Raw genomic sequence first — 26,882 nt, 5'->3', positions numbered from 1 at the left:
TTAAAATTTCCATAAGGACCAATGTATAGAAAGAAATACAAAACTATACACAGCAGTTTTCAACCCTGGACATAACTTCAGAATCACCTGAGGAAAACCATTTTGTTTAAAAACAAATAATTTCAGGTGCCTCCCTGGTGGTGGAGGGGTTAAAGACAGCTATCAAGCTATCCATGAATTCGATCCCCAGCCAGGGAGCTAACCCACATGGCATAACAGACCTCTCCTGTCTTGCCCACTGCTCCCCTCAGCAGTATATTTCAGTTAATCTGCCTGTTCTGCTCCCCACTCTGTCTCTGGTGAATCTTCTTACCCCCCACACCTCTGGCCTACACCCCAGTTCTTGTATGCATAAATAAATAAATCTTTTTAAAATAAATAAATAAATAAATAAAAAGTTTAAATAAATAAATCCTTTTTTAAAATAATAAATAAGTAAAAACAAATAATTTCATCCCACCCTACCAGATTTCATAGGTTTAGAATAGGGGTCAGGTAGCTCTCTTTTAAAGATTTCAAGTGATAATAACATACCACTAAGATTGAGAACCACTACGAGAAAATTTAACAAAAAAACCCCTAAACTTCAAGGTAAGCAAAACATCAACAGAATCATCAGTGAGAGAAAAACACACACAAAACTACAGTCCCTAGCATTACTCAACTGTCAACCAACCTCAGAACATAACAAAGCTGATAATATACAGCAGACTTCAAAGTGGTGTTCAGCCTGATGTTTCTCCAACCAGCTTTTAATCACCCACTCTTACAAAGACGGGGCTATTTTCAGCATGATGCGCTGCTGATTATACATTTTGTTGCAAAGAAAGCCTTCTGAATATTCTTTTCTTTCCATCAAAATTCATCTATTTTCCATTTTGTTAAGTTAATTCAATGTTCCTCCACTGAGAATTAGGTTTACAAGCGTATAAAATAAACACTGCTCATTTCCCCCATTCCACCCTACTTCTCAGACTATGCACCAGCATGACAATGATTTATGCCAATCCAAGAGTTACAGCAATCCTTGGAGCTAGGAGAGGAGTTAAACTTGCCTAATGTATAAAAGGCCTTGAGGTACAAATTTAAAACAACCATAAAACTGACCAATCCAACAGAAACACAACACACAGAACAGCAATGCATACCATGTCCCTGGTATGACCAACATCAGGTATGATCTTTGGACACTGTTTTAAAGAAGTAGGGCCCCCCAGTAGGAAATTCTGAAGATCAAGGCCCTTTCCTACAAATAAAATTACTTCTTCCTCATAAAATTTAAGCTTGATAACCATTTACACTACCCTATCCAATTTCAAAATCTGTTAGGTTTAGTGTTTGAGAAATGATTAGAAGAAACTACATTTATAGTATATAATAAATAATATAAGGAAGAAGTATACTATTCTATATACTCTAGTGAATATGTATATTAGCAAGAAGTAAGTAATGAGATAAAGAGGATGACTGAAAACTAAGGTGTCTTAGAGAAAATATGCAACCAGAAAAAATATATAAGAAAATATAATGTTATAAAAGGTCTATGAGGTGAAAAGATGTTGGTTTTTGTTTTGTGGTTTCTGGGGTTTTTTTGCCTTTTGAATCATCATTATTATTTTATTTAGGTACCACTGTTTTACAGTGTTGTTTGTGTTTTACAGGTATAGGAATTTCAAACTATAGCTCCCCATTCCCCACCATACAGTCTATGCTCATTCACACCCAATCATTCATTTGTTCATTCATTTACTCACTTAACCATTATCCAACAAACATTTTTTCAGTAGTGACAATATGGCAAGCACAATCTAAAAGTCAGGAGACTTCTAGCCAGCTCGACTGCCTCTTGCTACAGGTAAAAACCACTCTCTTACACCTTCTGAAACATTTGCTCTTAACAGGCCCTCTGCCTGGAAAACCTTCTCTTCTAGTCAGTCTGAAAAATCCTTTTTAGCAATTTGGTGCAGCAATTTTTCTATGTTAACCATATATTACATACATCAGATTAGAGGCTGAGGGAATTTAAAAAAGAAATAAGGCAGAGTTTCTATTCTTTAAAAAAAAAAAAAACAGTATCTACAGGTGTGCCAACAAACGTGATAAATATAAAATGTGATAAATTCTAGGATATGCAAACAAGGTAAGTTGGAAGCACAAAAAGAAATATCCCAGAATTCAAGTTAATTATAGGTTGCCCAATGCCACTTTTGAATTCTGTAATAGCAACTGCATTGCTTTTCTTTATTACTCTATCCTATATTCACATGCATTCATGTTGTACAGCTTTTCTGATTTGAACTAAACAGAAATGGAATTATACTGTAAATCATCTTCAACGATGTGTTTATTCTACATAATGCGGTACTTGCTACTAAATACCACTTTTTATTTATTTATTTATTTTTTTTTTTATAGAGGCATGTTTTTATTTATTTATTTGTTTGTTTGTTTTGTTTATACATGCACTGGGTACAGTCAGAAGCGCGGGAGGGTGAGAGAATTCACCAGAGCCAGAGCGGGGAGCAGAGCAGGCAGAAGGACCGAAGGACACTGCTGAGGGGAGCAGCGGGCGGCAGGAGAGGTCTGCGCACCATGTGGGACCCTCCTCCGGTGGCCGGGGAGCAGCCGGGGATCGAACCGGCGCCGCAGAGGCCGCGGGCAGCTTCGCAACCCAGTGCTCAACCGCTGCGCCACCGGGGAGGCCCCTAAATACCACTTTTAATATCATTCAATAATAATATCATTATTTCTCCTTTGATCTATAAGTTATGCAGAATAATGCTTTTTAATTTTCAGTAGTGCATCAGTTCTAAGGTATCATCTTTGTGATACTGATTCTAACTTTATCAGATTGATGTAGCCTCTACGTTATTCTTTGAAATTTGAGACTTCCTTCATGACCTAGCCCTGGTTAATTTTTTTAACATCTGCACATTAGCAAGAAGTAGTGGTGTGTTGGTAGTGTTCACATATGTGGGCATTAGACCAAATTCAATAATGAAACATACATATTCTCTAGCTTTACAAATTTTCTTGCCTATGTGGCCTATCAATTAATGAGAGAGGTTTGTGAAAATTTCCCATTATGGTGGCAGAATATCTATTCTCCCCTATAGTTCTGTCAATTTTTTCTAAACTATATTATTAACTAGAAGTCAATGTAGATATTACTGCATATTCCTGGTAAGCTAAATGTTTAAATAGATATTTAGTTACTGTTTCTAAGAACATTTTTTTCCATAAGGTAAACTTAGATTTGTCTGATATTAACAGAACAATTCCAGGTTTCTTTTGACTACTACTTGCTTTTTCATCTTTTGACTTTCAATATTTCTGTAACTTTATGTTTTTAGGTTTTTCTCTTATAAATTGTATAAAGTTTAACTTTGTGCTCTACCTCCACCCCCAACTGACAATTACCGTCTTCTACAGAGTTTAGTCTATTTCCACCTAGTGTAATTATAGATAATAGCCTAGATTCAATCCCACCATCATATTTTGTACTTTCCTTTGTCCTATTTATCTTTTGCTTCTGTGTAAAGTTACTATTTTTATAGACCACCCAGAGTAAACCAGCTCCTTGAATCCGGTGCCAAAAAATTATTAGATACCTTCTTTACCATCAACACAACATCAATATGATCAGAAACTTAATCCTTTTAAATCTAATTATTTTCTTTTTGCATGATGACTAATCATAGCCCAAAACTCTTCAAGCTAGCCAGTTATGCTGCACATTACTTTGACAAAGCTCTTTAGATGTAAGATGTATTTACATTTCATCACCACGTGTCTTCAGGAATGGTTTCTTAAGGAATACCTATACTTGGCAAACTTGTGTGTTATGTATTTTTTCACTTGGATCCATGCCAATAAGGCACAAAAGATCAATTCTACGTTGAACATCTGAAACAACATTAACTACTTCATTATGGTAATGTAATCTGTTCTGAAAGAGTTTAGGTTCCTAAATTTAAAATGCTCCAACCTCTGATTTCAATGTCTATTTGTATGGTCAGACTTAGTTTCGTAGTACCTGAAAAAAAATTCAATTATAATTCACAGTCTGTTTTGTTAAAGTTGATAGTTTCAACACCAATTAAAACATAATATTATTTGTTTAAAGCATATAGATATACAAGTCTGGATATGGAAGTTGTTCAATAAACATCTTCCAGGTGGTACTAATAAGGTTCAACCAGGGAGTTCCTGCTCCCGGGCAGACTCCCAGAAAGTCTTCATCTTGCAGCGAAGCGTCTGCCAATGACAGGGTAAATCAAGAATGCCTCTTAATAACATACACGAGGGGAGCGTCTCTATTCCCAAGATTTGGTTCAGGGGCAGGTTTCAGTCTTTCAAGTCTTAATGGGCTTTGGCATTTCACCGTGCCAAATTTTCTCTAGAATAAAGCATTTCTAGTTTTTATAAGATTCATAACCAGTTTCTTTCCTAATTCCATCTTAGTATCTGGAAAAATTCCAGCTTGTTAAAATGTATCTCTATTTCTTCATTCCTTCCTTCTCTTTGTTGCTTTTCTTCAATCTAAGCCTTTTAATTTTTAACATGTTTTAGATATATGAACAGTTCTTAACATTCCCACAAATTCTTCATTTTCTGGTCCCAAAACCTTCACACAGAGACACATATTCCTCTAATTGATCCTGATTATTTCCAAGCATTTAAACCTTTTCCCACTCTTCAGTCCCTCTTTGTACACCTAATTTATTTTTAAACACAAACCTCTACTGATAAAATGAGAATATGATCTCCCACAATGGATCAGTCCATCTACTCATGGAAATGAGAGCTATCCCTGCACACGTCCTCATCACCACAGCTGTGAAGGTGGCTAATTCATGAAAAAAAAAAAATTGCTCCAGTCTTGTTAAAGTATCTAGTAACTCATGAGAACTTCCATAACATGTCTACCCAACCCCATATTCACTTCTTGTCACGTAAATCCATCTTCATTTGTTCATCAAATGCTATTATTGCATAAAGTGTCTGTGATTACCATTATCAGAATTACTGATTATTTCTATGTTCTTTCACAAAAAGGCCCACATGTGTATATGACATCTACATAACTCTTGCTGATGTTATAGTTGTTTAATAGCTACTTTTTTTACTAGACTGTACTTTCATTCATCTTTATACAACTTGCTCCTTGCTCAGTACCCGCCAAACAATAAGTGCTAATTTGCTATATCCCAGGCTCTTTCAAAAGGTCAGCAAGTCCCCACACACACACTCCCACATATACAAGAAACAATGAACTTTTTCCTTTTTCCTGAAAATGTCAGGCTATTCCTAATCAAGCCTTTTAATATGATGTTCCTTCCCTCTGCCTGACTTGATTTTTCCAATGATTTTCACCTGGCAAATTGCTACCACACTTCAAGAGTCAATTTCCTTTATGGGGATTTCTCTCATCACTTTGTCATTTAATAAAAAAAAATGCTTTGAGCAATTATTGGTATGGCATGAAACTCATCAAGGGATTCATACTCTTATTTATATTCTTTTAGTAGTCTGTTTGTACTGCTAGGAGCACATTCATCACATTATACTGCAGTCCTCCTGGATCATGGGGTCTTTAAGGACATGACCCCTGTCAATTACTGTTTGACACCCCAACTAGGATGCTGGTTTAGTTCATGTGTTGACTGTGTCATGGTGAGTAGGAATCTGAAAATATGATTTCTAAGCTCCCTTTCAACTCTAGCATGCCATGATTAGCATTAAGGCAGCATTTCTCAAGCTGTGGCTACCTGAAAACATATACCAGATCACAAGGAATGCTTAAAAATATTCAGATTCTTGTTCCAAATTTTATAAATCAGAAACTGAGAACTATAATCCTATGCTTATTTTCTTGCTAGGGAGGAAGCCACCAAGTGCTTTGTATCACTGATGCTCACAGTATCACAGAACCACAGTATTGAGGTGGGTATTATTATACACTCATTTTTTTTTTTACATTTTTAAAATATTTTATTATTTAAATTCATGAAACTAAGTTGCATAACATTATCCAATATTAGTGCTTTGAGAAGTTTTAAGAGGCGGCATCTTTAAAGAGATTGTGTCTTTACACTTTTTGGGGGGTGGGAGGCGGGAGGGGAGGGATTGGGGTCAGAATGAGGGGGTTGCAATTGTATGGGGAATATAAAAATAAAATTTATTATTTAAAAAAAAGAGAGATTGTGTCTTTAAAAGCCTTAAAAATGTTTGTATACACTCATTTTTTTTAACACTCACTTTAAAGGTATGAACACAAGTGTATAGAGAGATTAAGTTACTCACCTAAGACAACACAGCTACTAAGAAGCAAAGCCAGGATTTGAATTCCAGTCTGATTAGGATCCATGATCTTAATCAGGTCTTATTCTGCCACACCAGTGAGTGTGATAACTTAAGGCTTCCATCATTAAATACCATATTTTCTGCTATGCCTTGGTGAAAAATAATAAATCTTTCTTTTCCCTTCTTCTAAAATACTATCTCTAGGAAGAACAAAACAAATCTGCAAGCTTAAACTACAAGTGGAAATGATAAACAATCAGAATTAAAATATTTAGCATTAGTATCCAAAAGATGAACTTACCTCAAAGGTCCAAAGTTGAGTATTATAAATGCTAAGACTACCATCACACAGATAGCTCTTCGCTTTGGACTGGGAACTTTAAGCCTCTGATTCTACAGGAAATGATCATAATAAATACAGTTAACTCACAGCAATCTTACAGAAATCAACAGCTAATATATGAATTCTCTTCTTTACCCATTATATGAATACATAAAATTAGCAAAACAAAATAACTTACAGGTGAGGAAAATGGACTTTTAAACAGCCTAGAGCAGAGTCTTCCAAGTTCCCTCTTTTAATAGAGAGAAAAGGAGGAAACCGAACATCACTGCAGCTGCCTCTTTACCAGAAAGAAGTCAACAATTTTACATTTTTTATAGCTCTTAAAAGAATTTGAGGTAATTCTGCAGTTTGTCTCCCTATCTCTTAAATCACTATTCTCAGTAACATAATGGACTATGCCCACCTGCCCAGGGAGAGAGAAAATACAATGACAGCTACGCTAAGGAGGCACAGGCCTCTGGCTCAGGCTCATGCCACAGTGAGAAAGTCTGAAAGCAACAGATTAATGGAGCAGATTGAGGAGAAGTTTAACCTTTTTCGGGTCAGCAGGGCAATAAAATGCAAATAATAATAATAAAAAATAATGGTCAGGTGGACAGAGATTTAAAATGTTTTATTTTGCACTGAGCAGCCTCAACATGTCACTGAGTCAGAAAAGAGCTGAGGTGAAGAGTGAGGGAAAACTCAGAGCAAGGAGACAACCAGCTCTTATACGTAGGTTGGGAGGTACATTAAAAAGCTCCTTTTTCCACTTACTATGTTTGAGGGCTTACTGTGCCCTCCTTTTGCCTAGTACTATTATTTTACATAACTAATATAAAATAAAAACTATCTCTGCTGATTTATAAAAAGAAAGAATAACCCATCTCAAGGCAGTTGTAGCACCAGCACTCACCTCTGATACAACTTCATCAAGCTGCTTCTTCAAGGACCCATTCTCTTTCTTCAGCTTCTCATTCTCTGAGAGGGCAGCCTTTAACCTTGCCTCTAATCCGAGCATGTATTCTTTCTTCTTCTTGCGGGACTGACAAGCTGACTCTCGATTTTTTATCATACGTTGCTGTCTCCTCAGCACAGCAATCTAGGAAAGTTACAATGAGTCAGAATATCTGATGTTAGAATCTGATGGGTCTGAAGGATATACTTGTATATCCAAATACACAAATTTTTACAATGATTTTTAAACAAATGTTCAAAATATAGGTCACTGGTTGTTTTAGGACAAGTTTTTAAAAATATTACTCATAGGAAGTAAGTTGATTTTCACATAAGATCTTCTAAAACCTAATCATTAAATAATTTCTTCTGCTGGTTCCTAAGGCTTATTTATTGATCTTTCAATTTTCCCTTTAGAAACTCCCTCAGAATGTACCTTTACATAGGTACACACAGCTTTAACCTCTATCTCTGACCCTAAATTGATGATGCTGCAAAACCCTAAATCCAATTACTTACAAGGTCACCGTTGCTACAAATTCAATATGTGCAAATTGAACTCATTTCCCTGAAGGCAGATTTTTAAAATCTATCCATCTTCTATCAGTGGTATCTCTCAGGATACAAAGGAAGAAATGACCTTAACTTATTTTTCTTTCATTTCCCATACTTATTCCCTCTCTCAACTTCTCATTCCCTCTCTAAATATAATTGAGGATATGTTAAAGACCCAGGTCCTTCCAGTGAAATGTGCCCTAGTCATCTCTTTCTCTCTATGCCCACTGCCACTCTTCTAACAGGCCCCCTAACTCATCCCTGGACAACTGCAACAATCTTCGGTGTCTTCCTGCCTACCAAGTGACCACCAGAGTCATCTCCCAACACTGAATACTGTCAACAAGTTTTTGGTAAGAACCTACAAGGAAAAGAAATATTATGTGAGATGTCAAAATAAGGTGGTTTTTCCCTTTCTCTTTTTTCCTCCTTTAACTGAAACTTCACAAGAATACTGTCTTATGTAGTCACCATCGACAAAATTTGCCTATTCTTTTTTTTTTTAAGATTTATTTATTTATACATACCAGAACTGGGGTACAGGCCAGAGGTGCGGAGGGTAAGAGGATTCACCAGAGACAGAGTGGTGAGCAGAACAAGCAGAATGACTGAAATACACTGCTGAGGGGAGCAGAGAGTCAGGAGAGGTCTGCTGCGCCATGTGGCCATCTCCCTGGCCGGCCAGAGATTGAATTAGTGCTGCAGAGGTTGTGGATAGCTTCATAGTGCTGTGCTTAACCCCTTGTGCCACCAGGGAGGCCCAAAATTTGTTCATTCTTCAGGAATGTTAAACACACACACACACACACACAGAGGTTGCAAAGCAATGATGGACTGTTCGTTCACTAAGTTTCTGGACAATGCCACTTTGCTCAATGTGCTGTTATTCTTAGTGATCTTGATTGTTCCTGAGAATGCCAGAGTCCATAATTAACACTACTAGAGTGCTGAAGTACACAGAACACTGAATAAGCACATAAAAGAGAAGGTTCCCAGATGGAAATGTTTATACTAAAAGTTAGATAAAAGGCAACCTTAAGTTAAAGGTTAATGAATCTATGGAATTTGGAGAGGTTTACAGATGGCACACCATTTAATAAATTTCAAACAAGGATTTAGGGATTTCTATAGCAATAAAGGCACCTGCATATTATAAAGCATTAAAGTTTTAAAGGCTATCGATGCACGCGCCTCATGTTAGAAAATGAAAACCATCTGTGGCAAAATTTTCATTTCTTCCCATAAAAAAAAGTATTTCTGAAAATACTCAATAGTACCAACAAATACAAATAGTACCAACAAATACAAAGGATAAAGATGGCAAAAATAAACAAAGCCTACAAGAATCACCAAACACAGAGTTCCAACTGAACATCTCAAGAACCTACCTATAGCTCTCTGAAAATGTAATATTCAGATTATATTTAAATATTCTGCACTCCCTAAGCAAAAAAAAAAAAATTATAATTTTTGGACTAAATATATTGCAGGAGGGGTTTTGTTGTTGTTTTGGTCAGGTGGAATATTTACTTTTAGAAGAAAAAATGGATTAAACTATACTTAGTATTTCATAAACTGATTTTTACACATACAATGTATCATTGTAGACATGCAATGAGAGTAGCAAAACAGTACTTCAGTTATCCTGATGTTTCATAAGATAATCTCCTTTTGTTGAACTTACTGGTTTTCAAATAACCTGTTTATTCTTTAAAATAAATCTCATCATTTGATCAACTGTAAGAGAACAGAAGAGCCCAGGCTAGAATTTAGGTCACCTGACTCCAAGCCCAGCGCTGCCTTCACAATAGCTCCCCACTGTATTTAACAGCAAACAGGAAGCTCTGTATCACAGCATTGAACTCGAACCTCGGTGAGCTGTGTGATCACATTAATTACATGCCCATTTGAGAACAAGGACGTATGGAATAGCTTGTGCATGGAAGCTTAATCTCCTCTATACAGGGGAGACTTGAAAACATAAAATCAATACTCTGGTCCATTCATCAACTGACACATCTTCCTTCTGGGCATAAGATGATTTAACAGGACCGAAAATGAATGAACCAGGTGGGCAGTCCTGCTCCTGATTATCCTGCCTTCAGACAACCCTCCCACCAAACACTGCCTTGGAAAGAGAAAGCAGAAAAGTCTACAGCTGCAAAATATTCTCCCTTTAGTGCTACGACACTATAAATGATGGTGTTCATTATTAAACAAATATTTGACTCTAAGAAAGACTTATATAAGGGGAGCAGTTTAACAACTGGATGGATTCTTTGTGAAGACTAGATCAATTTAAGAGTCCGATACCAAATAAGGATGATTTCATTCATATGTGGAATGTTAAGAAAGAAAACAATGGGATAGACAAGAACTAAACAAAAACAAACCCAAGGAACATGACTACTGAATTAAGGCTACCAGAGTGGGGAGGTAGGAGTGGGGAGTAAAGCGGGAAAGAGGCTCAGCGGACTATTAATGGAAGGTTATTGGCGCTTTGGTGGTGAGTCTGGTGTGGTAACATAATCTGAAGGGGTGTGGACCTATCACCCTAAATCATACACTGTGTTGTAAACCAATGTTACTGCAATAAAAAATAATGCGATTAAAACAAAAACAATTGACAACAAATATATACCAAGAGCATGTGCATTGCTTCTTAATTTTAAAAATTATCAGTCAATTCTATATTATTCTTACAAATAAAAGACTATTTAAAAGCTTGAGTCTGTGATGTTACTACTAAGAAATGAATTTCAAAGTTCTGAACACTTTAACTTAAAGTAATATTAAAATAGGTTATTTTGGGCCTCCCTGGTGGTGCAAGGGATTAAGCACAGCACTGTGAAGCTGCCCACAGCCTCTGCAGCACCAGTTCAATCCCCGGCCGGCCAGGGGGCTACCCACATGGCTCAGCAGACTTCTCCTGTCTTGCCCAGTAGTCCCCTCAGCAGTGTATTTCTACACTGGTATACAACCCAGTTCTTCTACGCAAAATAAATTTAAAAAATCTTACAATAAAGGAAAAATTCTTTAAAAAAAAAAAAGAAAAGAAAAGAAATTTGACCAAAAAAGCATAGATTCAAACAAACCAGAAAGCTTTGTGAGTAGCAAGAGTTAATCTATCATTTTATTAGGCTGTGCACTGAGAGAGATATAAAATACATTTCTTACAGTGGATCCTGGACAAAAAGTTTAAAGCCACACCATCAACCCTCTTCTCATCCAATCCAAAACCAAAATGGTTCTAGTGCTGATGCCAAAATCATGTACACTTGATTACCATATAGCACAGTAATAACTACTGTATCATAAAATATGGATCAAATTACCTTTGCTGAAAGTTTATGTGATGGTAACAAATTGTTCAAATAAGGTCAGTCACTATACTTTGTCTCTTGAAAATTTTAAAAAGTTATAGAACACATTTGTAGAGGAAGCAAAGAGGAACAACAAGTTCTAGACTTTGGACTTTACACTGTATCTGTATCGGGGCTGCCTTGAAAGTAAAATCCCATTCAGGGACACAGAGTAATGAGGAGCACTAAGTGGAGATACAGTCAACTACAGCCGATCAAATGATAAAGGGAAGAATCAAGAGTAACGGACATGAAAGTTCTTTGTGGAACTGTAATGTACCAAACAAATACTAGTTTCAGTAAAAAGAAAGACCCTGCAACTATGAATAAAGAGCATGGGGGTAAATATTCTTTATTCCATCAACAATACGTGTCACAGCTGCTCTGGTAAACGGCAACAAAAGCAATTCTGAAGATGTCTGCCCTCGTTCCAGCTCCTCTTTTCAGATTCCAAAAAAATCTACTATTAAAACAGACAAAATCTTGAAATCTCATTTCACCACCATAGAAGCAGAAAAAAACAGTTTAACTATTAACATCTAACTCACTCCTCTGCAATCTCTTAGTCTGCTCCTTACCTTGTATTTACCAGGGCTTTCACTCACTTCAAAGGGTTCCTATGAGGTTAAAAGTGAGTCTGGGAGCTCTGCACTTAGAAAAGTGCCAGACATATACCAGCACATCAATAATAGTCATCTTAGCAATATGGTCTTGACCCAAACATTTAATCCACTGATTACCTAGGAAGCTGTGGACTCTCTCCCTAGACTACAAACAATTATTTGAAGAAAGGGGTGAGGTGAGGAAAAGGGGAACAATTTATGGGGACACTGAAACCTCTATGAACTCTATGAGAATGCCCTGTGACTGACTGCCACTTAGATACACTGAACATACAAGAATAAATGAGAACGACCCCTATGAAGGCTCATTGGCAAAACCTATCCAAATTGAAAAACTACGACCTTCTCACTCTCCAATCAGAAAATTCTCCTACTTATAAGAATGTGAACAAGAGACCTCCCTGGTGGTGCAAGGGGTTAAGCACCGCACTGTGAGGCAATCTACAGCCTCTGCAGCATGGGTTCGATCCCCGGCCAGCCAGGGAGAAACCCCCATGGCAAGGCAGACCTCTCCTGGCTCACCTGCTGCTCCCTCCCCTCAGCAGTGTTTTTCAGTCAGTTTGCCTGTTCTGTTCCCCACTCTGTCTCTGGTGGATCCTCTCACCCCCCCTCATCTCTGGCCTGTACCCTAGCTGCTATATGCATAAATATTTTAATTAAAAAAAAGAACGGGAACAAAAAGAAGTAGTGTCAAGTTAGTCAATAGAGGTATGTTTATAAAGAAAATAGCTGACAAAAATTTGAACTTAAAAAAATTATTGCACCCCTGTGAAATGGGATATCATGTTTCAATTAAAAGATCTAGAAATCTTTTAATATACTAATATGGAAAGACCTCTAAGACATATTAATTGAGAAAAACAAGTGCAGGACTGAGTGTATGTATAATATACTGCCATCTCTGTAAAATAGGTAAGAGGTAAACCTTTAGGTACTTTTACAGAATTATCTCAGAAAAGAGGCACAAAAAACTAGTAACAAGGACAGTTTCTGGGCACAGGAACCAAGTGAGTAAAGTACCTGGGGCATGGCAGGGGCGCCCCTAGAATGAGTCTTCAGGGGCAGGCCACAGGCAGGGAAGTCAGAGGAAGAAGCGTGAAATATTTAAATATTAAGATATAAATAAGCACCCCATTGAAAAATTGTTATCTATTAATCTTACCAAGATGCCAAACTGAAAAAAATTGAATAATAAATGCCCAAATTCCATAACATACATCTAATCTAATGCAACATATCAGGGGGAAAATCAACCTCTGTTTGCTTCCCTTTCCAAAGCTACTGTAGCCACAAATAAAATTACTTGCCAAAATCTTTATGCAAGATAAATTTTTAGAATCCCCAAACCTCCATCTAAAGAGAAACTGCAAATATTTTAACAAAGCGTGCTTTTCTTTTATTTGCAAAGAGTCTCTGGTAGCAGCAAAGCCATAAAGTAGCAAGCACAGAATTAACTTTTTTAAACTAAAATTGCTTTTCAGCTCTCCAAATCCTTCGTGTTGAATTTGTCCTGATGTATTCCTCTGCTTTGCAGCCTGAAGAAATATCAGGGCCTCAATGTCTTTGTTGTAAAGAATTTAGTTACTGAAAAGTATCTGTAAGTTCCGTGTTCATTATTTATCCTCTGAGAGCTAAGCAAGTCACATAATTTCAGGAGATTCAGCTCCCACTTTAACCTAAGAAGAACAGATACAACAAATAACCATTGTGTCAGCAGAGTTATGCTTTTCTCTGAAACATAACACAGGCACTCTCTATTTTTCTAAGAGTTGCTTTGTATTGCAAATGGGTGATTTTAGGTTCCTATTTTTCTTTTTTTTTAAATATTTGTTTATCTATGCATACAACAGCTGGGGTACAGGCCAGAGATGCGGTGGGGTGAGAGGATTCACCAGAGACAGAATGGGGAACGGAACAGGCAGACTGACTGAAATACACTGCTGAAGGCAGTGGGCAAGTCAGGGCGTCAGCAGTGGGCAAGTGGGTAGCTCCCTGGCCAGCCAGGATCGAACTCATGCTGCAGAGACTGTGGACAGCTTCATGGTGCGATGCTTAACTCCTTATGCCACCAGGGAGGCCCCAGGTTCTTATTTTTCTTAAAAGATACTCCTCCAGAGGTCCCCTGTGAGTCATGCGACTTCAGGCAGATCTTCCTAGGAAGCCAGAAATACAAGGCCCTGGGCAGCACTGCCCCCCCCAGTTCATTTCTCAGGGTTGTTCTCTGGGAGAAACTCTGAGAGATGAGAGAAGGTCTCCCTCAGGACTTGCTCTTCAAGGAATACAACGCCAGGGTTCAGTTCCCCCACTGCAGTACAGAACAGCCTGTGCACAGCAGTCACCTGGTCAGCTCACTTCACCTCAATGTTCACAACACTCACAATATCTGAAATCTAGACCTTCACATATACACCATCTCCAGAGAAAAGAAATCAAAGGCCCGATTTGGTGTGCCAGGAGATCCCCTTCACACCATTTCTAATACTTGCAGGCCTGGGGGAAGAGATTCCCCCCAGAACTGAGCTTTTCATGAAGTTTTAATGACCCAAGGCAGGGACTCCCAAAGGTTGAGACGGATAGAAAGGGGTCAAGGTCACCAAATGAAGAATTAGCAAGAGGGTATAAGGTAATAAAGTGTTTGGAAAACACTCAACAGGGAATGTAAGGAGACCTGAGGCCACCTATCAGGTGAGCCAGTACCCCCATTTTTTGTGGAGAACTGGGGTATAGGCCAGAGATGGTGGGGGTGGAAAGCAAGGAGATTCACCAAAGACAGAGTGGGGAACAGAACAGGCAGATCTACTGAAATACACTGCTTAGAGGAGCAGTGGGCGAGACAGGAAAGGTCTGCTGTGCCATATGTGAGTTAGCTCCCTGGCAGGGTGGTGATAGTGCTAAGACTTAACCCCTAGGCCACCAGGGAGGCCCAAGAGTCCATACCCCTTAACCAGCCTCCCATCTGAGTTTATTTCCAATTCTGATCTAGTTCCTGATCATTTTCTTTCCATTGTTCCTACCTACTTATTTCTTGGAGGGCTTTTGCTCCACCCTGGACCACTGTGGAAGATACAGGATATAATCTCACCACTTTGTTTTCCCTGGCCTATTATTCCAATAACCAAAATAATGTAACTCCAAAACCTTAAAACCAGAGCAGCAATGTTTCAAGAACTTCACAGGATCGTGACGGGTAGGTGGGGTAGTAAGTGCAATGAGATTTAAACAGACTGCTTATTTTCCAGCCCTTGGTTTGATGTCTGACATTTAATTGCCCTTTGAAGACAGATAAGCATGCTTTCATATGAACGCAACTTTATAGTTCAAAGATTGCAAGTAACTAAGAAACTACATAAGAGAATTTTTACACTGAAATGAGAAACTACGTTCATTTTTTCCATCAGGATCAGAGCCAAAAGCAAACCATACTTCTTGAAACTTAGGTGAGGTTTCCAAGAGTTAAACAGAACAGATTTACCAGCAAAAGGCAGGAAGCATGAGATTATAATTTGAACCAGGCAAACTTTCATAACAGAAAATGTGGCACTTAATGCAGTTTGCAGAATATGGTATGCTAAAAACGCTAGTTATGGCAGTAGCAGGCCTCTGGAGAGTTAAACTAGCCAAACAAAAGAACAAAAAAGGTAGAAAAAGAGAAGCCACATCAGCATTACAAAGCCACAGAAGACTGATACACTTTCTTTTGCTGAATTATAACTTTTTCATCATATTTTGGTTTCAAAGCACAAAAAGTACAAGATAAAAATATTTTCTCTTTGGCCATTTTGAATCAGGAATCTATCTTAATTCAAATTCATCCTAATTTAACAGGACTTGAGTCTAACAAACATACACTATTAAGGTCAACCAAGTTATTAACACAGAAGACCGTACTAGCAGATCAAAGTTTTCTGCAACTCCTTCTGGAACAGTTTTACTTTGGGTTCCTGAGCGGCTTGGCCAGTTGATAGGACAGACTGATGTTTCTTTCTTGAAATAAACATTCAGTCAAAACCTCCACCAGAAAACTCATACTGAAAAGGCTTGGCTCCCTTCCTGATGTGCTGGCCAAGTAAAAATAAGCACAAAAACCTCAATGCAGATTGAATAAAAAATTTATTCTAATCGTTTTTGGGTCTCTTGCACTAGCTACACTGTACTCACAGCTTTCTTTTATAATATTGTCAACTCAAAATTGAAAAGCCAATAAATAGTTTGAAAAAAGATAATGTTTGTTGGTTGTGTATTATCTCAACTCACACAAGCCCCAGTTCCTCAGTGCTGACTTAGACTTCATCCATAAACTATTCACCAAATTTACAGAGTACCCTGGGAGCGCAAACACAGAACAGACATGGTCTTTTCACACCAAAGAATTTGTGAAGGATATCTGGATAACAGACCAACAAATAATTAACTGAAATATGTTTACAGATTACAAAATGGACCGGTGGCATGCAATGATGACTATCAGCATTAAAATGTTCATTATTCAGATATTAAGTCTAGAAGAAACAGAAGAGATCTCCACTGGTTTTTAAATCCAACTGTACAAAGAATTTTAGTATTAGAAGGAGTACTCGAATAACTGCACCTATTCTAGATATTCTGGGGAATAACCCTGAACAATTATCCTATTCTCCACATGACAACCTTCATTTCCTAGGAGATGGCACCCAAGTCTACTTTCAGTCTTCAGTTGACTGTGTCACTCCAACTCTCAAACCACTAACCTTCCTATAATATGGTTTCTGAACAGCCTCCACACTCAAGTTATGTTCCTCTGATGGATGTTCTGAATATACAAATGTAGACTAAGGTTGTGTGAATATTTAACAATTGTGACATACTGTTGACCTATATATTTTAAAATATCTAGTCCTTATCTTTTATATGTCTCAAATATTTCATAGTAAGTATTTCAAAAGTTCTAACACATTATATAAAGACAATTCTGAATATTTTCTATTGCTAGTTACACTTGTAGTATTACAGAAAAAAATTCAAATTAATAATTTAAAGAATGTTAAAAAGAAATTTTAAGGGCTCACATAAAACATCCCCATTCATCATTCTTAACTTCGGTTTCTTATAAAAAGCATACTCCTTTCTTATTGGCTGTACAACTTTTTAACTGAAAATATCACAGAATGTTTTTGGATTTCTGTTATTATAGTTTATTTACATATTGTGGAAATTTTCCTGTGCACCAAAAGGAGAGAAAGATTAGACACCCAAGTTAAGGAAATATCAACATTTTGCCAATCTGCCTGTGTTCATCACCTCCCCAGAGAGTATTTAAAAGCAAATCCCAGCATCATATTATTTCACCATCATCTGAAACATATACTATATATTAGTGACTATTATGCAATATATACTGTGCTTACCTTTTCTAGTCCTCAAAATAAACTAGCTTAATAGAGCCTAATCCTGTACTATCCATGTCCATTTTCATATGACAGTAATTTTCCTCTTTCATGTCTTGGCACATACCATTTCCAATAAACTATGGGACCTATCGGAGAACTTCAATGTTCTCTTTCATCAGACAATACTCCTTAGCAATACTGTTGATTGAGATTATTCGGTCATGTCTATGCACAGCAGAGCAATTTTATAACTAAATAGGATACTGATGTGCTGGTTAGTAGATTGCTGTAGACAGATCACACAGTAACATAATATACAATCTTGCACTACTCACAGGAATTTCAAAGTACTTTGTAATACCTAAGAAAAGGTGGAGTAACAACAGGTAATACCCATATAGGGTTTGCTTCCCTAATCACCGTTTTAGAAAATCCTCTCTTAGATTATTTGACTTTAACTTTCATTCAACTTTAGATGGTCCCATGATGTCCGATGGTTGTTTAACACATGAGAGATATTGAATCACTTTTAAAGAAAGCAAGCATTAGCAGCCAAGTGCTATAGCTGGTTTTAGGGAGGGCTGTCACTCTCAGGAAATTCTTTGTGGTTTATAAATGTAAAAATATAATCCCTCTAACATGCTAGAAAATTTGAAGCTCTGCAAAGCTGGGAAAGTACCAAATAATCATTAAGAGACCGAACTCCTAAGAGCAGGAAGTCGTCATTACGCAGTGGTGGAAACTCTTCAGTAGGTCAAGGGAGAAGTTAAATATAAACCTGACTGAAAAGTTATCTACACTCTTACCTGAGGAGTGTAGATATTTCAAAAACATTTCAAACATGAAAACATGAAAGAATCCTGCAAAATACTAATGTTTGATGAAGGGGTTTTGGGTGGGGATGGAGGGGACTTGGAGTATGGAAAGAAGGTTTCTAAAGAAGTAGTTAAGGGCCTCCCCGGTGGCGCAGCGGTTGAGCGCTGGGTTGCAAAGCTGCCCGCGGCCTCTGCGGCGCCAGTTCGATCCCTGGCTGCTCCCCGGCCACCGGAGGAGGGTCCCGCATGGCGCGCAGACCTCTCCTGCCGCCTGCTGCTCCCCTCAGCAGTGTACTTCGGTCCTTCTGCCTGCTCTGCTCCCCGCTCTGGCTCTGGTGAATTCTCTCACCCTCCCGCGCTTCTGACTGTACCCCAGTGCATGTACAAACAAACAAATAAAATAAATAAATAAATAAAACATGCCTCTATTAAAAAAAAAAACAAAACTATACCAGATGGTCTCACTCATAGCAGGAATCTAGAAAACTTAAATAAGGGACCAGGAAAATGAGTAACTATAAGAAAGTGAAAATCAAAATCAACAAAAAACTATGAACCAGAGACATTTTTAGGGGGGCGGGGGCGGGAGGGGAGGGTTTGGGGTCAGAATGGGGGGGGCTGCAATTGTATGGGGAATATAAAAATAAAATTTATTATTTAAAAAAACAAAAACAAAACTTTAAAAAAAAAAAAGAAGTAGTTAAAAAGAGGAAGGTAAGCATACTTCACTTTTCATCAAACCACTCCAGACTTTAAAAAAAAAAAAGTTTTTCACTTCGATTCTAACATAAGGCTTATCCTAAGTTTCCATTGAAGACTGCATGTGCAACTTTAGCTCTCACTCTCCCATTTAACACAAAAGAAACTTAAAAAATAAAAACAAGGCAATAAGAACCAGAGAGTGTGTTTTTTGTTTCTCAAATCAAGTATTTAAACACTAAGTTTCAAGACTTACATCGGAACCCACACTCCTCATGGTACTTTGTAAGACTGGTTTAGTCACAGAAAGCTTTCCATTCACTGAGCTGTTCGCCACAGGGGTTGTGGGCACCACATTCACCACGTGGTTAGGTAGCTGTGTGGCTCCGCCTGAGACAGCCAGGACTGGTTGAGGGCAGGGAAGAACTCCAGGTGCCTGAAGCTGTACCACGGTGGGCTGAGAGAGCACAACGGTTTGAGCTGCAGTACAGAAAAAAGAAAAGACATTAGAGGTATGTAACTATGTCAGCACAGGAAGCAGGTCAACATTTGGTCTATTTTGCAGATAGAATTAGTAAAATCATACTGAGGGATTTGAAATCACAAATTAAACACCATCAGTAGCAGTGTTCATTCATGGTGACCTTTGTCATTGCTGCATTTTTAATGAAATCAACTAAATTCATTCCCCTGAAGTTATCATTAACTTTGATATATTTCCATATTTATTTTTCTCAACTATATATATATGCATGTCAAATTTGATAAGTTAAACAGTGACTTCTCTAAATATTAACCTCTGAAATGTATTAGTGCTTACAGGATTTTTCCTATTATAAGTAGCAAACCTGTTAGACTAAACACAGAGAACCACATATTTTAAATTGATAGGATTTAGAAATACATACAGCACCAACAATAGATGAACAGAGACTCACTAACTCAATACTTGGGAGAACAAGAGGCTACAAATATCAAAACTGTTAAAACTATATGAGATGAATTTTTAGCTACCAAGCACAGGAAACATAAATCTGTAATATAAAAATAATCTGTAGATGACACTGACTCCCCTCCCCAAAAATCTGTGAAGTCTATAAATCTTCTCTTAGTCTTCAAATTTATCATTATTTTTAAATTATGCTAATCTAAGGAAAAGTGGTACCATTAACCTACAGAAGACCCATGTAATCCTAACACACTAGCCTATTAAAAATTTTACCTGCCTGCTGAGTGTCTCCATTAAGATCTGGCCAGTTTTATAAGGTGCTGAAAGCCTTGCTAATATTCACAGCTGCTTGAGCCTATCTAGCAAAATCAAGGTACTATAGCAACCAGCAACTAAACTCTCATATATATTTATAATTCTTCTCTAAGGAAATAAAAAAAAGCATTATACTTTCAGACTGTGTAACATGACCCATGTAAAACTCAGCTCAGTACTTCAAAGGGTCAGGGAAATCCAAAAATCAAAAAATGCTTCAGACCACCTGTTAGTTAGAACATCTGTCTTGACTATAAAAAAAAAAGTTTTATGAAATCAAAGTCATTATGTTTCAGATGGCCTCACAAAGCATACTATTATAAAAGTAGCATAATTTAATCAATAGTATTTTATACCAGATAAATGAGTACATTGGAAAGAAACATCCAAATTAATTTTACAGATTAGTAATATGTGCAATTAACTTAAGGCATAAATGATCACCGAACACTGTTGTCTTCTCATTTTCCCGTGGAATAACTTATTTAGAAACAGAAAATGAAATGAGGAAATAATTCATAAGCAGATATAAATATGCTTAGGTCAAATATGCAAATAAAAATAATATATAAAATAAATAGGTTATGACCATATGTTAGGATGTTAATAATACCATTAAGAAATTGTACTCCATCTTGTATTATGAAAACACACATTCATCATAATACAAGGCTTAAATCAAGGGTTCCCACCCTAAATACAAATACTTTTCTTTAATACAAAAAAAATCCTGGTCACCACCCAAGATGATCATGGTTGCCCTGTCAGTTTCTGTGAACTGAGAAAATAGATGATGAGAAAAAGTTATTAAAACTTAGTCATGTTTAAAAACAAATTTGTAGTTTATTACTCAGAAGCACTAGCTATGAAAATTTGAAAAGAGCAGCACCCTGATATTAGCGAGAAGTGATGCTTCCTGATTCATGAATCATTTAAGAAAGCCAATTAAGTCTCTTAAAAATATTGAAAAACAGCAGTATAAAGATATATGAAACAAATTATTTACTCAGTTCTCAGAAAATGCTTCCCACAAATACAGACTTGCAGATGCTTTGCAAATGTCACAGGCACTTCTCCCACCACCCATAATGGCCCAGGGTCCCCAGTCTACAGGTTGAGGACCACTGACTCAAACCAACACTCTGAAAACAGCACGACAGGACGTAGTGTTCCACATCCTGTAAGTTTTAAAACTATGATAACAAAAAAACCCTAAGCACTGCTCAATGCATTTGGGGAGAACAGAGCAGACAGTAAACATTAATAATGAAGTCTTTTCAAAGAAAGGATCTTGTTTCTAGCTCCAATTACAGATTTAAAGCATATGCAGATGCCTTTGCAATATTTTTTTTTTTAAAGAGGCATGAATTTTTATTTATTTATTTATTTATTTATTTATTTATTTATTTATTTGTTAGTTTGTTTATACATGCACTGGGTACAGTGAGAAGCGCGGGAGGGTGAGAGAATTCACCAGAGCCAGAGCGGGGAGCAGAGCAGGCAGAAGGACCGAAGTACACTGCTGAGGGGAGCAGCGGGCGGCAGGAGAGGTCTGCGCGCCATGTGGGACCCTCCTCTGGTGGCCGGGGAGCAGCTGGGGATCGAACCGGCGCCGCAGAGGCCGCAGAGGCTTCGCAACCCAGCGCTCAACCGCTGCGCCACCGGGGAGGCCCTGCAATATTTTTTAAACTAATTAGGAAAAGTAATTCAAGTCTGTACTGTTTTTGACCTTCTCAGAGAATCCCATCACAGAGGGAGGGAGATGGAAGTAAGCTCTGTGCAGCAAACATGGGCTGCAAGTCCTACCCCACCAGGCCACTGCTGCCTCTCTATATCCATGATGCAAATTAAACCCTTTTATCCCAGAGTGCCCAACTATCCTCAAATTACCAATCATCCAAACCAAGGATCCTCTGAATATTCTAAGCATGCTTGGGTTCAAGACAGAATGAGGAGAAACAACTACATTTCTATTACAGTGTGTTCAAAACAAAAAACTAAAAACTCACAGTGACTTGCTAAATCCTGACCAAATCACAAAATGAAAAGGAGAGGACTATTTGGGGCTTAAATAATTAACAGCAGGAAATACTTACCACTGTCCTAGATGGAAACTGTTACAAAGAACACACCAAAAAGCTGTTTATGGTTTTTCAGTGTGTTCAAACCCTCACTGGCATGACAGTAGAACACCGCTGGAATGGGAGCCGGACAGGGTGATGGATGGTCTATGTGTGCGGATGCTGGATAAGTCTATCTATGACTCACTGATTGTGACAGTGGTTCCTTTTCAATCTCCTTCAAAGATTTCAAACCATGTCTCAAACATTGACTGAATGCCGACTTGGTTTAAATAGTACGGCTTTACAACTTTGGGTAAATCATTTCTATGTGTGTTCATTTTCTCATCTATGAAATAAAGATAACAATAGCACTTATTCCCACACACAGTTGAGGTAAAGATTGAGTAAGTAAATGCACTTAAACACTTAGAACTATGTCTGACAACATGTAAGTGCCCTAGAAATACACAAATAATATGGAAAATTACACTTTCCAGCTTTCTAGTATATCAATATTACTAGAAGATATGGAGTTAAGAATATTATTTTAGGGCCTCCCTGGTGGCACAAGGGGTTAAGATGCAACCTATAAAGCTGACCGCAGCCACTGCAGCACAAGTTCAATCCTGGCCAGCCAGGGAGCAACCCACATGGCACAGCAGACCTCTCCTGTCTCGCCCACTGCTCCCCTCAGCAGTGTATTTCAGTCAGTCTGCCTGTTTTGTTCCTCACTCTGTCTCTGGTGAATCCTTTCACCCCCTGCATCTCTGGCCTGTACCCTAGCTCTTGTATGCATAAATAAATAAATCTTAAAAAAAAAAAACAGGGCCTCCACTGGTGGTGCAGGTGGTTGAGCACAGTGCTGTGAAGCTGTCCACAGCCTCTGCAGTGCCAGTTTGATCCCGGCCAGCCAGCGAGGGTCCCACATGGTGCAGCAGACCTCTCCTGTCGCACACGCTGCTCCCCTCAGCAGTGTATTTCGTCAGTCTGCCTGTTCTGTTCCCTGCTCTGTCTCTGGTGAATCCTCTCTTTCCCATGAATCTGGCCTGTACCCCGGTTCTTGTATAAATAAATAAATCTTTAAAAAAAAAAAACAGACAAGTGTCTTGTATCAGCACAAGTTCCCCCTAAACAAGTAGTCTCCAGTTAACAGTAAAGCACTGTCTCTGAAACTTATAAACTGCTCAGAACCATTTGTCTTCTTGCTATAAGTAAGACCATCTATCACTCAAACACACCTAGTGGTCTGCTAGGAGAAAATTCTCAGTAATGGCCCCTACTTTATACACTAGCCATGTTAATGTGGGATTTTATTTTCTATGCAAGTGTTTTAATAGCTTATGGGAACTATAATGAGATTAATTTCTTAGCCTTGGGAAGACACAGACCCTTTTGAGATCCTAATAAAAGTTTTAGAATCTGTTCCTACAAAAATCCACATGTGAACATGCACACTAAGTCTAACATTTTATTGCACTGACTCTGCCCTGAGAGGGCAAGTATTTTGGGTTTGTTTGCCGTTTTTTGGTAGAGATTGGTTGATGGATTTTCACTGACTTACTCACTTTCTCACCTTGTTCTTCTTTTCATCAGTGTCATGCTGTCTGACTGTGGAATAGCACAAAGCTAACAGAGTACCAGGAAATCAAATGTATAACCTGGCCCTCATTAAAACCATTATCAAATAAATAAGCTAACAACCCACAGTTAGAAATATAGCCATAAAGCATATTTAACATTGAGGTTTATTTACAACTCACACCCCATTAACACCTAGTATTACTTGGTATTGAGAAGTTAAATCAGAGAACACTGCATAAGTTTTCCTTTTCTCGTGTGCACATGTATAAGAACAAGTACAATGAAGAATACTCTGCCTAAGAGACCTCTATGTGCAAATGATTCCCTGGGTTGTCCCAAATTCTACTTAACTTTAACACTGACCGCAGCTTCTTGCAGAATCAAGTATGTGGTGCCATCTAGTGGATAAAAGATAGAAACACATCCTCAACTACCTGAAAGAAGCGTTCCGGTCTCTTCCTAGTATCTTGTTCAAGATATGTTTATCAAACCATGCAGCCTCCTGAGATTAAGAGGCAGATTCTATTACCAAAACACACGTATTAGATCTGAAATGGACCATATGATTTTAAATACTAAGCTCTTGTTAAAAAAAATTTTTTTCTTACAAAAAAAATAAATCTCTGAATAAAATGGCACCAAAAAATATCCCAGATTTTCTTCATTAAAAGCAGTTATATAGGGGGACCTCCCTGGTGGCGCAGCAGTTGAGCACTGGGCTGCGAAGCTGCCCACAGGCTCTGCAGCGCCGGTTCAATCCCCAGCCACTGGGCGAGGGTCCCACATGGTGCGCAGACCTCTCCTGCTGCCCGCTGCTCCCCTCAGCAGTGTACTTCGTCAGCCTGCCTGTTCTGTTCCCCGCTCTGGCTCTGGTGAATTCTCTCATCCTCTTGCGCTTTGACTGTACCCAGTGCTTGTATAAATTAATAAATCTTAAAAAAAAAAAAAAAAAAGAAAGAAAGAAGGAAATGGTACTATACCAGGTACATTTAAAAAAAAATAAAATAAAAGGGGTTATATAGGGCCTCCCTAATGGCGCAAGGGGTTAAGACACTACCTATGAAGCTACCCGCAGTCTCTGCAGCACGAGTTCCATCCCCGGCCGGCCAGGGAGGAACCCACATAGCGCAGCAGACCTCTCCTGACTCGCCCGCTGCTCCCTTCAGCAGTGTACTTCAATCAATCTGCCTGTTCTGTTCCCTGCTCTGTCTCTGGTGAATACTCTCACTCGCCACACCTCTGGTCTGTACTCCAGTTCTTGCATGCATAAATAAATAAATCTTTAAAAAATAAATAAAATAAAAGCAGTTATATAAAACCTTATTAAATAAGTCTTATGAACAGGGGTATTCACAAGTGAAACTATAGAAAAAAAGATCTATAAATGCAGTTGCAATACCTATCTCCCTTGTTAGGATGAGAATCACACATACACCCTCTCAGAACCAAGGACAATTCCTGACATACAGCATGTACTCAAAAATTATAACCTGAATTAAAACAAATTATATGGCACTAGCTTCGGCTCCTCCAATTAAACACACGAAGCCTCAAATTTCACTCAGTACCTTTACTGGGTGCAGGGTGTATACTAATAATTGGTTGTTGCTTTGCCAATGGCACAAGTGTTGGTAGTGTCTGAATAATGATGGTCTTTGCTGGAACGTTGGTGTTTGTCTGAGTCTTGGGTGCCACTGGAAGAAATAAAGGCTTGGGCTGAATTGAAGGTTTTGAATTCATCTGTATTTTTTTCTTGGGAGTCAGTCCACTTTCTGTAGAAAAACAAACCACAAATCAATCAGAAGACAATTAAGCAAATCCTAAAAAACCGATTCTATTATACACCTTTCCTTACATGATCTTGACCTCTGAATAACTTCTTTAACTAGAGTTTAATTATAGCTACACTATACCTGGGCAGACTAAAGAAAGGTCTTTAATCTGAGTCTGCCTTCCTCAACGAGCTACAGCTTTGGGAAGGAGACACATAAATTTATAAAGGAGAAACAGCTAAAATCACTGACAAAACCCTAGTGATTAATGCGGTAACAAATGTCATAGCAAAATGGCCCTCACATTCAATAGTTTTAACTGAAACTTTGAGATCTCTCCTGAAAATGATGGAGCACAAGTCTATTTTAAAGTATCTTTTACCTATAAAGACAAAAAAGATGAATTCTTCCTTTTCCTCTCCACATTAATCATTCATAACAAACAAAACATGTATATTCAGTGAAAGCAAGCCAGTTTAATAAACATGCACTTGATTAATGTTTTCTTTTCAAGTAAACTCAGTTAAAGGAGTAATACCAGTTTTGCTCCTGGCACCAATGATGGGCTTATCTTCCTTCAGGGGCTCTACCGAGGAGGGACCTGTAGCACTTTCACCATATAAGGAAAAGGGAGACAGCTGGGAAGTAGAAGACAAATCCAACTCCTCCTGTAGCAAAATAAACAAAAAATTCATGAAGAAGAATGCAACCCTTGAGCAGAAAACTGCTTAGAAAGAGGGCAAGTCCATATAAGAGGAGCACTATAAGACAAAGTTTTCATGTATTAGAAACAGTGTCTCTGTACATTGAGTACTAAAAGACTATGGATAAGTCAACATTATCCATCCATTCTAAAGGAAAAAATTCGAAACGCAGAATGTATCTATGTCATCCTCTTATATTAAAGATATGAATAAATGGCCAGTTTACATGAGTCCTAGTCAAATGTCAGAATCATTACAAGGCACCATTAAAATGCCAATATCAAGTCTTAAACAGGACTCTCAAAAGCAAGTAATTCTTACTATCTTTTTAGCCTTTCCTATCTATTAGTACTGTCTTTGCCTCAAATTTTTGAAAGAAAGACAAACACTAAGAGTAGAGGTATTTTATTTAGTGGATGAATTCATAATGCCAAGATATAGAAAGATGCTAACATTTTCAAAATCTGTTAATATTTAATGAATCTGTCTC

General features: G+C 37.9%; 1 protein-coding gene across 1 annotated transcript in view; it reads right to left on the bottom strand.

The window, feature by feature from the left end:
- The window catches only part of ATF6 (activating transcription factor 6), a gene marked incomplete at its 5' end in the record, with an annotated part of 192,188 nt that overhangs the window by 143,492 nt on the left and 21,814 nt on the right, over positions 1–26,882 (bottom strand). The window contains 5 exons of the mRNA XM_037506576.2: positions 6,608–6,699; positions 7,548–7,733; positions 19,265–19,488; positions 25,485–25,688; positions 26,227–26,356. Coding sequence (XP_037362473.1) covers positions 6,608–6,699; positions 7,548–7,733; positions 19,265–19,488; positions 25,485–25,688; positions 26,227–26,356 — 836 coding nt within the window. The remainder of the gene's footprint in view (positions 1–6,607; positions 6,700–7,547; positions 7,734–19,264; positions 19,489–25,484; positions 25,689–26,226; positions 26,357–26,882) is intronic.

Source organism: Talpa occidentalis, unplaced genomic scaffold, assembly GCF_014898055.3.
Source record: "Talpa occidentalis isolate TD23 unplaced genomic scaffold, MPIMG_talOcc4v2.1 talOcc4.12, whole genome shotgun sequence".
NCBI lineage: Eukaryota > Metazoa > Chordata > Mammalia > Eulipotyphla > Talpidae > Talpa > Talpa occidentalis.
This window is presented reverse-complemented; position numbering and strand designations above follow the sequence as displayed.